Source organism: Hypomesus nipponensis, chromosome 20, assembly GCF_054491055.1.
Source record: "Hypomesus nipponensis isolate SF chromosome 20, ASM5449105v1, whole genome shotgun sequence".
NCBI classification, from domain to species: Eukaryota; Metazoa; Chordata; class Actinopteri; order Osmeriformes; family Osmeridae; genus Hypomesus; species Hypomesus nipponensis.
Genome location: NC_140380.1, coordinates 9635001 through 9647500, shown reverse-complemented (window position 1 = coordinate 9647500; position 12500 = coordinate 9635001). Strand labels below are relative to the sequence as shown.

The window sequence follows — 12500 nt, the reverse complement described above, 5'->3', positions numbered from 1 at the left end:
AAGTGCCCATAGCCGCGCCTGCAGTTCCTCCTCCCTACCTCTGGGTGGCGACGGAGGCGGCAGCATCCAGGGCAAACTGCCTCATGACGCTTTCCTCCAGGTACTTCTGCTCCCACTTGGTCATGTCGGCCTCCAGGGCCAGGATCCTCTCCTCCTTCTCCCTCAGGTGCTCCATCAGGGCCGTGGCGTTGTACTCCGAGGCCCCGCCTCCTGCACCGCTCTGAGCCCCGCCCTGCCGCTGGGGGGAGGAGGAGAAGGGGGTGGGGGGGGGGAGCCAGGAGTGAATATACAGAGTCTGTCAGCTGCAACCTCTCACCTCCATCTTCTTCTCCTGGCTGGCAGGACAACTGGCTGGCTGGCAGGATGAGTAGCTGGCTGGCTGGATGAGTAGCTGGCTGGCTGGATGACGGGACCTAACTATATTAATTTGGCTGGCTAGCTGGCTGACAGATGTCCTGGCTGGTTAGTTTGCTAACAGAACCTGGTCAGCTGACCGCCTCCTGGTTGCTGATTGGTTGGTTTACCGTCTCTCTGGCTAAGCTCAGCTCTAATGTAAGAAACATTCCCCCGCTCCTCAGCTCTGGTGGGAATGCTGGACACACAGGAAGACAGGGCGGAATGTCTGGAGCAGAACATCTCTGGGGAGTGTCTGCCCCAGGAGCACCAGTGAAGACATACTGTCAGTGTGTGTGTGTGTGTGTGTGTGTGTGTACCTGCTGCATGCGCAGGGCCTCCAGCTCTCTCTCCAGGCGTGTGCGGAGCCTCTGCTCCAGCTGCTCTCTCTTGTCACACGCAGCCTGCAGCTGAGCCAGAGCCTGCTGCATGCGCTCCACCTTCTCCACGTACACCTGCTTCTTCTTCAGCTGCACACACACACACAGGCACACACACACACACAAACACACACAGGCACACACACACACAACAGAATAGAATGAATACCACAGTCAGATATATTCATTAGAATAATATTTGTGCTCGTGCAAACACAGACATTATGCGATAACTTAGCCAACAGAAAACAGGTGAGACCCTCCTAACCTCCCCCTCCATGGGGCACAGCAGAAATCCTCCACCCTGCCCCACCAGACCCCCCTGCCCCTCCAGAGCCCCCTGCCCCACCAGACCCCCATTCCCCCACCCTGCCCCTCCAGACCCCCCTGCCCCTCCAGAGCCCCCTGCCCCACCAGACCCCCATTCCCCCACCCTGCCCCTCTAGACCACCCTGCCCCTCCAGACCCCCCTGCCCCTCCAGAGCCCCCTGCCCCACCAGACCCCCATTCCCCCACCCTGCCCCTCTAGACCACCCTGCCCCTCCAGACCCCCCTGCCCCTCCAGACCCTCCTGCCCCACCAGACCCTCCTGCCCCTCCAGAGCCCCCCTGCCCCACCAGACCCTCCTGCCCCTCCAGAGCCCCCCTGCCCCACCAGACCCTCCTGCCCCTCCAGAGCCCCCCTGCCCCACCAGACCCTCCTGCCCCTCCAGAGCCCTCCTGCCCCACCAGACCCTCCTGCCCCACCAGACCCTCCTGCCCCTCCAGAGCCCTCCTGCCCCACCAGACCCCCATTCCCCCCACCCTGCCCCACCAGACCCCCCTGCCCCTCCAGAGCCCCCCTGCCCCACCAGAGCCCTCCTGCCCCTCCAGACCCCCCTGCCCCTCCAGACCCCCCTGCCCCACCAGACCCTCCTGCCCCACCAGACCCCCCTGCCCCTCCAGACCCCCCTGCCCAGATAAAGGACCCTTTGTGTCCTCAGAGCCCAAGTCTCCCAAGTCTCTCTGCTCACTCTTTGAACTCCAGCTGGAGTTGGACTGAATGGAGTGATTTAGCTCAGGGGGGAATCTCAGCAGAGAACACAGGAAGAAAAGACAAATACAAAAGAAAGAGAATTAAGGGCACATAACAACGTTCCCAGTCACAGAGGGGAAAAAAAGAGAGATAGAGAGAGATAGGGAGAGTTAAAAGAGAGGAAGAAAGAGCGGGGGGGAGATAAGAGACAAAGATAGAATCGGAGAAAGAGTTAGAGAGGAAGAAAGAAAAAGGGAGTTATAGAGAGAAAGAGAGAGTGAGACAGAGGGAGAGAATGAGAGAGAGAGAGAAAATGAGAGACGGAATGAGAGAGAGAGTGAGCAAATGAGAGAGTAGGCCAAGAATCTGTCCTTGTTTTGCTCTCTTTCATGACGGAGGGAGGGCTGCAGTCAGGCTCTTTGTTCAGGAACAAGAAGTCGCTTGTGGCGCATGGAGGGGAGGAACGTCCCGGAACTTTCCAGAACCCTCCCGCACCGATTACCCCTCGTCCCCCTGGGCCGGGCTGGTTCAGAACCCCAGGCCGGGCCGGGCCAGGCCAGGTCACGGGTGGCTAAACTACCTCAGAGAAGCTCCAGGTTTCCATAAGGGAGATCTGGGGAGGCCATGCCCAGAGACAGTCCAGGGATTTGGGGCTAAAAGGGAGGCTTGAACCCCTTACTGGCCTCTTGAGGAAGGGAGGGGAGGTGGAGGATGCATGGAGGGGTAGAAAGACTGGTTCTAGGCTTTCATCCTGATATGGACTCAACTCGTCATTCAGTTGAATAAGTAACAACACAGTTGACCTGTTCCTAAACTCTGTACAAGAGTTTTTGTTTTACAAGGCCAGGCAGCTGTGATGTCTCAGTTCCTCCACCAGGGGGCATCAGGACACATGCAGGATCAACCCCCTAAAAATCGTGTACCCCTGCTACACGATTGCAGATCAACAGTTGGGTATTACCATGCCCTAAAACATCCCTTTGTCACTCACCTCCTCCTCCAGTTTGACTACTTTGGCCTGGGCGTTGTTGAGCGCCTGATCTCGGATCTCGATGTGTCGTCTCTGGTCCTCGGTTGTGGAGTGCAGGGCGTTCAGTTCGATCTCCAGCTTCTCCCTCTCGCGCACCGTCTCCTTGTCTGGGTGGAATCAAAGCAGTGCTTCAGGTGAGTTTACATGAACGCCTGAACAAAGCAGCCTGAACACGTTTTACCCGGAGAAAGACATTGGAAACGAACTTCTCTTTGTCAAGAAGGTATCTGTGACGTAACATTAAAAACAGACCTCTGCAGTCGCCCTGTTTCTCAGCCCCACTCACTAAGCGGACACATTCAACACGGCGATCTACACTTTGTCTAGTGGCCACTAACTGTCCACTGCAGCTTAGTAGAAGAAGAATTATTGTTGTGTGTTGGTCTGAATCAAACCCGGAACCTTCTCCAAGGAGGCAGTACGGGCCTGCTGGGTCAGTATGTGGCACCAGTGTTCGACAGATGACGTTCAGTCGAGCACAAAGTGAAGCTGAAGGTTCTCTCTGCTGGGGGAGGTATGTTCAGGGTGCCTGTTGAATGTTCAAGGCCCGATATGTGTGTGTGTGTGTGTGTGTGTTACTCACTCTGGACCAGCAGCTGAGAGATGGTCTTGCGGTTGTCCTCAGAGCCCTCACACTCCCTGGCAGCCAGCTGCTTGTTGGCTGTCTCCATTCGCTCTGTCACAGAGAACACACACCAGGCATCAGGTGACGACACACACACAGGAGACACACACACAGTCACACACATACACACACACACACACACAGGAGACACACACACATATCTTACACAGAGCTGAGAAACACACTATAAACAAATGCATGAATCTGAGCCTGTCGTAACAACACAGGGACAACGTTTCTAAACAGTTTTTTTTTTCTGCGGAAGGAGCTTTACGCCGGAGGGATTTCAGCGCAATTAAACGATTTATGGACGGACTGTGAAAAAGCATGGACTGTGAAAGGAGAGTGGGGATGGAGAGAATATGAAGGAGGGGAGGAATGGAGAGAATATGAAGAGAATATGAAGGAGGGGAGGAATGGAGAGAATATGAGAATATGAAGGAGGGGAGGAAAGGAGAGAATATGAAGGAGGGGAGGGATGGAGAGAATATGAAGGAGGGGAGGGATGGAGAGAATATGAAGGAGGGGAGGAAAGGAGAGAATATGAAGGAGGGGAGGAATGGAGAGAATATGAAGGAGGGGAGGGATGGAGAGAAGATCCCAGAGGAGCGTTTGACTGGACCACGGCTGAGGTGGAAGGGTTCTCCGTCTGGAGAACCCCAGGGTTCCGTGCGTATTAAAAAGCCCGGAGGGGCCGTCGGTTGCCGGGGCGAAAAAGGCAAACAAAAATAAAACAATAACTCAGCGTGAGCTTGTTTTCCAGAGTAACGGCGGTAACTCTGACAGAACCCTCTGGAAATACTGGAACCAGAACTGAACTGTGCTGCTTCTGGGCCAAACGTTAGAATAATATTTCTGCGCGCGGTTTGAGGCCAGCGGGCTCAAAAGAGAAACATCCAGAAGGTTTGATCGATTCCCTGCCGTTCTCCTTCCTCGGGCTCTGTTTCTCCAAACCCTACGAGGACCAAGTCATACATTTACCACTAACCCCAGAAGGAGGGGGAAGATATCCGTTTTCTCATGTGTATCGATGGAGGGGGGGAACTGAGGAGAGCAGGAGGAGGAGGCTGCGGAGGGGAGGCGTCGGGGATGCTCCACAGGGAGAGGCGTCCGGCAGAGTGTGTGTGTGTGTGCGTGTGTGCGTGGGTGTGTGAGTGTGTGAGTGTGTGAGTGTGTGTGTGTGTGTGTGTGAGTGTGTGAGTGTGTGTGTGAGTGTGTGTGTGTGTGTGTGTGTGAGAGCTGTTGTGTGTGATTTTCTGTAGAAGCCCAGAAGTTCCCAGTGGACCTGTTCTGGGCGTTGAGCCACAGAGTTTTGGGCTTTCATCCATCAGCAGGAGACCCGACTGGACGGATAGATGTGGAACTCCACACCCTCACAGGACAACAGCTCAGAGACGCACAGAGAACAGTCTAGAACGCTGCAGAACGGTCTAGAGCATCGCAGAACAGTCTAGAAATAACGTAGAACAGTCTAGAACGGGACATGGTGGTCCAGGCGTGAAAGGACCTTGATTGGACACGTCAACAAACTTGATCGACTGACTTCAAATTCATTTCCAAATCAATACCCTGCTGAATTTCCGACGCGCACAACCACACCTTTGAACGTGCGTGTGCGTGTGCGTGTGTGTCGTACCTCGCAGGTCTCTATTGAAGTCATGCAGTCGTCGCAGCTCCAGCTCCAGCTTGTTCCTCATGGTCTTCTCCAGAGACTCCCTCTTAGACGAGGACTTGGCCAGGCTCTCATAGGCCTCTGACACCAGTTGGATCTCAGTCTCCAGCTGGTGGGAGGGGGGGGGGGAGGGGGGGGGGGAGGTGGAGGAGGGGAAATGGGAGGTTAGAGGAGGACGAGAAGTTAAACTTAGTAACCGAGATACGTGCAACAACAACAACCAACATTCATGTGCTCTGGGACACCCTCCCGTTCTCTGTTAACCCCTCCACTTCCCAACACACACACACCTCTCCAAACCTGCTGTTACCTTCTGCAGCTTGGCCACCTTGTCCCGGCACACCTCCATCTCCTGCTTGAGCATCCTGTTCTCCTCCGACAGCCCGTCCACCATCTGCTGAGCGCGCTCCATCATGCCGTAGGGCTCCCCCTGCAGGTGGGGGTGAGGGTAGTGTCCTGGAGGCAGCCCCTGGTACTGCTGCTGCTGCTGCTGCTGCTGCTGCTGTTGTTGTTGCTGCTGTTGGTATTGATGTTGTTGTTGTTGTTGATGATGTTGTTGTTGTTGTTGCTGCTGCTGCTGCTGCTGGTGGTGGTGCTGGTGGTGCATCCTGGAGGTGGATCCGTAGGGGTCATAGGAGAAGCCGTGGCCCCTTTGGGGTGGGTGGTGCGTGGGCCCCTGGCCGTAGGGGTCCCCCTGGTGGGGCCCCGGGCCCTGGTGGTTGCGGGGGCCCATGGGAGGGTAGGCCTCTGCCTGCGGGTGGGAGGCGCTGAGCAGGCTGGAGAGGGTGGAGGACTGGGCGCGGGACAGGGACCCCACGGAGGCGACGGAGGAGGTGGGGCTATGGTGGTGGGCGGATCTCTGGGAGTGGACCGAGCCGTCCTTATTGGACCTGCACACAATCAATCACTCAGTCATTCGATTCAACATCCAATGAATAAGCGAGCAGCAATTGGAATACGTTGTGTGATAGTGACGTAACGTACGGGGGGTCCTCTAGATCAGTAGTCAAAGGATATACCACAGAGCTAAAGCCAAACCCCTTGAACCAATCACAGGGCAGGACCGCTTGGTTTGTCTCGCATATATTGTCAGCTATCGAAACACCCTCTCGGTCATCTCTCAGGGTGACTGTGACAACGAGAACGTTGCCCCCCCCCCTCCCAGAACCGAAATGGATTCACCTGCAAAAGAGCATGCCACCACTCAGCCTATTGGGTAACTTGGGGAGGAGAAAGAAAAACAATAAATAAATAAAAATGGGTTCAAGAAAGGCCCTGGCATTCCTGACTAGCCTCACGCGGACGTCATCCAAGATGTGGGTCGTGTCGCCACACGCTCCCCGCGTCGACCTAGACGCTGGCGGCGTCTTCCTACACGTAAGGTGGGGGGGGAAGAAGGCGTGAAACAGGCTGAACAGGATCTGGTCCTTCCCTTCTTCCCGACTGCTGGTGAAAGGAGTGTGTGGGAAACAGGCGGAGAGGGGAAAAACGGCTGACTCAGCCTTTCCGGCTCGTCTCTAACCTAAACCAGAACTCTCTTAGAAACCTCCGGGCTGCTAAAGTAGGAACGTGTGCAGGCCTGGACCCCTCCACTACCAGGGAACAACATGCACAACTACACTCCATGCCTCTAGTGGTTCAGAGTCGTCGTCTCTACGTGCGGTGTTGTGTACTGGATATGTGATTTGTGGGTGCTTTGATTGCTTAAAATGACACAAAACCAGAACGTTCACACAAAGGCCCTTTATTTATGATCTTTAGACTGCGGGTAGCAGAGACAGACAGCAATTCCCACAGACAGTGGACTGTGTGTCACTAGGTTACTGTGTTTGTGTGTGTCACCAGAGGAGTGTGTGTGTGTGTGGGTGAGTGAGTGTGTCACCAGGTGAGTGTGTGCGTCTGTGTGTGTGTGTGTATTACTCACCTGAAGGAGCCGTACTCTGGAGGAGGCTGGTACCTCACGTGTGGCATCTCCCTGCTGTGCTCCCTGGGCCGCTGCTCCTGGTAGTAGTGTCCCCCCGGCCCCGGCCCCGGCTCCTGCTTGGGGGAGGAGCCCATGCCCTTGAAGGGGTAGTCTGGCGGGGGTCCGCGGTGTTGCCCCTGGGGCTTGTAATAGTCCCCCGGGGGCCCGGGAGGGGGCAGCTGGGGGGACAGGGGGGCGGAGGTGACGGGGGCGTGGGCCTTGACGCCGCTGGTGGCGAGCGACAGCTGCATGAGGCGCTCACTGAGGGAGCGGACGTGACCCTGCTTCAGGTCCTTCAGCCCATCGTCCTGGTGCACCTTACCGGGCCCGCTCACCCGCTGCACCGTGGGCCGGCCCTCTGTACGCACCTGGGGGGGGGGGGAAGATACATTTGTTTACAGTTTACTAGATGATTTATTTATTAGATGATACCTTACGATATTTTTACTTGAGACGATACGATAACTTTACACCTGACGATATTTTTACTTGAGACGATACGATAATTGAAAAGATTCGATATATTTGACATTAGACGATACCTTCACACGAGAAGATACGTTTATGACAACAGTCTACAACCAGACATCTAAGTAGGAACACGCTGTCTTCACGTGAACACAGTTAGCTACAGTTACCTGAGCACGACAGCGACTCACCTTGGCGTTGGTGACTCCGGTAACGTAGTAGGCGGCGCCGACGGAGCCAGGAAGCTGCTGCTGCTGCTGGGGCGGCGGGGGCTGGTGTCCCCGGTAGTACTGAGACTGGACCTTGGCTTCCTCGTAGGAGGGGAGGTCCTCCGGATTGGGCCCCTGCCCGCTGCCCCCCCCGACACTCCCTCCACCCCCACGAGAAGAGCCCAGCTTCTCCATGCCGTTGTCCGTCTGCAGCTCCTGTCCCTGGGGTTCCTGCCGGGCGATGTGGGGGGTCATGGAGTGATCGTCTGGAGGTCCCTGGCCGCCGTACCCCCCTTGCTGTTGTTGTTGTTGCTGCTGTTGTTGTTGTTGTTGTTGCTGTTGTTGTTGTAGAGCCAGGTAGTTGCGTCCCTCGCCATAGCGCATCTGCTCCTGTAGGAGGCGCTGGAGCACGGTGCTGCTGTTGCCGCCGCCTCCGCCGCTGCCAGGGGCGCTGTCCTCGGCCGCCGCCCTCATGTCAGCCCCGCCCTGCTGCTGGGCGCGCACCTCATGGAAGGAGGAGCTACGTCCACGGTCGATGCTCCCTGGAGGGGGGGAGAGACAGGGGTGGAGGGGGTGGAGGGGTCAGAACATGGAGAGGCACGGTCCAGCGATGTCATACGAGGTCCGACACGGGACACAGTGAGGCCATGTGGACACAATGGAACACACAGATGGGGAGACGGTGACGTCATCACACACAGAACCACCCTCTTCTGATTGGCCTGGCTGGGGGACAACCTGCAGAAGTCAACCCATCAAAACCAATCCCCGCCTTGCATCAAAACCCGACCAATCAAGCGGCAGGATCAGACCGGAGTCTTTAACAGTCAGGCAGCTGGGCCTATCAGCTCTGTTTCCTAAGGTCCCGCCCTCTCCTCCAGTCATGTGACTGGAGGATCCTGTGTCAGCAGAAAAAAAGATTCTTTTTTTTCTCCCATCTTTTCTTTTAGCTTAGTTTTTCCTCTTTGGCCAAACTGATAAGTCACCCGAACCAAGCGATGAAACGCCCCCAGAGCCCCAGTGTTCAGACTGTTAAGGACCTTCCGGAAGCATTCTGTGTGATTCCAACCACAACCCACCAGCCCCCTGTGCCCCCCCAGCCCCCAAAACACGTATCTGCTTGACTGTCAACATGCACTGCTCCACTAACCACTGGACCCGGAATCATCTGTTCCATGAACTAAAGTCAAACATTTATCAAAATAAACACATCCACATTTGTAGAAAGCAAAACATTTTTGATTGGATTTTCTAATGCTGCCCCCAAGCTAAGCGTTGTGATTGACACCGTTTGTACAAACACACACACATAGTACTACAGAGAAAAACAGGTAAGTCCTGATGTGTGTTAGTGTTATAAAAAAAAGGTCAGAGAGTTGAAACCACCCAAGAAACGTTTGCAGGCAAGTGAACTCCGCCAACGCTCGCCCTCCAAATCAAATACACTTGTTTCCGTTCAGTAAAACGGAACAGAGCCACAAGCAAGCCTTCGGCTTAGCGAGTTCAGTCGATGAGCAGGTAATTTTTTTCCCCCCTTAAGTTTTTTATATTTTTGGGGCGTGTTTATTTTATGTTTTTGTTTTGAACACGGTTCTGTGCGGTGGTTTCCACTGACGACCTTGAATGTCGCGACCAGAGAGAGAGAGATACTACAGGCTTAACACCATCTACAAAGAGAATGAAGGGGAAGTTTTATTACATCTATGGCTGTCTGAAATCCTTTTCATTCGCAGCGAGGACGAAGCTTTTTTCCGAAACATCTGTGGTAAAAAAATATATGTGAGTCAGCTTCGAGCTTGTCCTCTCTCCCCACGTCTCCCTCCTTCTCTCTCCCAGTGGGAGGAGGAAAAGAGAGAAGAAAAATTTAAAAGAAAGGCAAAAAATGGGTCACAGCGGTGTGAGTGCGTGCGTGCGTGCGTGAATACTCTCCTGACACACTTCAGATCTTACTTCCTGCTTCTCCTCCACAAACTCTTCTCTCTCTGACTCGCCCTCCGCCGACACAAACGCTGGCGTGACGACGGACAAATGAAGGATGGGAACACAAAACAAACACGGTGAACACACACACACACAAACTGAGGATGAATGGATGACGTGGCTGGGTGAATGGATGAGGACTGGGTGAATGTAGAAAGGAATGAAGGATCACTTTGGGACTGTTGTGGCGTGGTGACATGAGGTGGTGATATGTGGTTTGTTTTTGCTGGCTGACGACCTTGTGTGTGAGACACTCGTTCACACACTCACTCACTCATTCACACACACACAGACACTCAAACTTGACCAGGGGAACTCACACAGGAAAAGACACCAACTTTCATACAGTGTTTTGTACATTATATTTAGCGAGTGGTTTGTGTGTGAGTTGTTTGTCTACTCAGGAACAAAAATGAGGTTAAAGGGCAACTATCTATTTGTTTGCTACACTTTGAGATTAAAAACCACAGACATCATGGTTTGATAGTGTTGTAAAAAAAAAAACTGGAACATTGAAACCACTATTCCTCTCAACCATATCTATATATCCCAAGTGAAAAAAATGTACACTTAAAGTATACGTATAAAGTACATACTTACATTCTGTATATAAAAAATATTTGAATATACAGATTCAATGTACTGCAAGTAAACTGTCAATTGCAAGTAAACTGTCAATTGTGTGGGGAAACTAATTTTGTACATGTATTAACCTCCCATTCAGATTCTCTTCTTTTATGACTTGGACATTTATAGCCGTGCCAACTTCCTCCAGCCCCAGCCCCAACCCCCCCCCCCCCCCCCCCCCCCCGCCAGGCCACCTACCTGTGTTGGTGCTCTCCGCCTGCTCCGAGGGTGGGGTCAGCGGGCTGTGCTCATGCTGCTGGGGCGTGGAGGGGGGGTGAAGGGCGGGCGGCGTGGGCGTGGCCTCGTCCTGTAGGGTGACCAGCTCCTCCAGACGTTCCAACACGTACAGACGCTGCTCCACCTCCCTCAGACCCAGCCACTCTGGAACACACACACACAGAGACACACACACAGAGGCACACAGACACACATACACACACAGGCAAGGTCAGAAACTGGGCAATGTGTCACCGTACACCAACACACACACAGCGCTCCCTTCGATAACACCAACAATGGAGGGGTGGGGATTCACCATGGGCACTGGGGGGAGAGGAGAGAGGAGGGGACAGGGAGGGGAGGAGGGTAGAGGAGTGGAGAGGAGAGAGGAGGGGACAGGGAGGGGTGGAGGGTAGAGGAGTGGAGAGGAGAGAGGAGGGGACAGGGAGGGGTGGAGGGTAGAGGAGTGGAGAGGAGAGAGGAGGGGACAGGGAGGGGAGGAGGGTAGAGGAGTGGAGAGGAGAGAGGAGGGGACAGGGAGGGGAGGAGGGTAGAGGAGTGGAGAGGAGAGAGGAGGGGACAGGGAGGGGAGGAGGGTAGAGGAGTGGAGAGGAGAGAGGAGGGGACAGGGAGGGGAGGAGGGTAGAGGAGTGGAGAGGAGAGAGGAGGGGACAGGGAGGGGAGGAGGGTAGAGGAGTGGAGAGGAGAGAGGAGGGTAGAGGAGAGGAGAGGAGAGAGGAGGGGACAGGGAGGGGAGGAGGGTAGAGGAGTGGAGAGGAGAGAGGAGGGTAGAGGAGAGGAGAGAGGAGGGTAGAGGAGTGGAGAGGAGAGAGGAGGGGAAAGGGAGGGGAGGAGAGAGGAGGGGAGAGGAGGAGAGGGGAGAGGGGAGAGGAGGGGACAAGGAGGGAAGGAGAGGGGACAGGGAGGGGAGAGGAAGGGACAGGGAGGGGGGAGAGGGGAGAGGGAGGAGAGAGGATGGAGGGTAGAGAGCAAGGGAGGGGTGGACAGGGGAATGTGAGAGTGGGCCGTTTCAGTGAAGCCGTTTCCTCTTCCTCCTCAACCCCCCAGTCACGGCCAGGGGCACGACCCTCCCTGTCCCCTCTCCCCTGCAGCTGGGGCCGTGCGTGGCCGTGTCGGGGAAAGGGTGTGTGTGTGTAAGTGTGTGTGTGTTTTTGGGTGGGATGAGTGTGAGGGTGTGATTGTGTGTGTGTATGTGTAAGCAGGGTCGGCCTCGTGCTGGAGTCCAACAGGATGACAGGATGTCCAGGGATGACAGCAGAGCGAGGGTCGTAACAAAACAAGACCACTCCCTACTTCTCCCCGGTCCTTCACCAGCAGGAGAGGGAACATCTCCGTTTCCCTCAGAACCTGACGGGTCTCCAACAGCAGACCCACGGTTCTGGGGGAGACGTTCTGAGGAGAAGATGTGGGTGTTCCTCAGGGTAGATGTCGCTCAGGGCTGAGGAACATCTCACAGATCTGAGACCGCACAGAGCAGCGACCGAGCAGATGTTGACTTGACACACATACACACACACACACACACACTATGTCAGCTTGTCCACACACACACACCATGATGACACATCTCACACGATGTGATGCTGGTATGAGTAAAGTCATCTGAATCACAACAACTCTAATCACCCTTCCCTTCTGGAGAATGACTTCCAGATGCCCCCCCCCCCCCTTTATACACACACACACCTCCCTCCTTTCCTGTCACATTCCTTCTCTCCTCCCTCTTTCTCTCTCTTCCCCCCTCTCCTCTCCTCTCCCTCTCCCCCCTCTCTCCCCCTCCTTCCCTCGCTTTCCCCGTCTCCTCTCCCTCTCCCCCCTCTTTCCTTCCCTCCCCCTCCCTCCTTCCCTCTCTCCCTCCTTCCCTCTCTTCCCCCCTCTCCTCTCCCTCTACCCCCTCTC

The 12500-nt window shown here is 55.0% G+C and overlaps 1 protein-coding gene across 4 annotated transcripts in view; it reads right to left on the bottom strand.

The window, feature by feature from the left end:
• The window catches only part of amot (angiomotin), a 27523-nt gene that overhangs the window by 4837 nt on the left and 10186 nt on the right, over positions 1 to 12500 (bottom strand). For 2 of the 4 annotated variants that reach the window (XM_084683764.1, XM_084683766.1), the window contains 11 exons: positions 10560 to 10742; positions 9705 to 9763; positions 9454 to 9514; positions 7737 to 8296; positions 7039 to 7445; positions 5425 to 6004; positions 5079 to 5223; positions 3401 to 3493; positions 2779 to 2924; positions 714 to 863; positions 39 to 238 (listed from right to left, as the gene is read on the bottom strand). In XM_084683764.1, the coding sequence (XP_084539890.1) occupies positions 39 to 238; positions 714 to 863; positions 2779 to 2924; positions 3401 to 3493; positions 5079 to 5223; positions 5425 to 6004; positions 7039 to 7445; positions 7737 to 8296; positions 9454 to 9514; positions 9705 to 9763; positions 10560 to 10742 (2584 nt within the window). The remainder of the gene's footprint in view (positions 1 to 38; positions 239 to 713; positions 864 to 2778; positions 2925 to 3400; positions 3494 to 5078; positions 5224 to 5424; positions 6005 to 7038; positions 7446 to 7736; positions 8297 to 9453; positions 9515 to 9704; positions 9764 to 10559; positions 10743 to 12500) is intronic. The other 2 variants (XM_084683765.1, XM_084683768.1) reach the window with 1 other exon arrangement.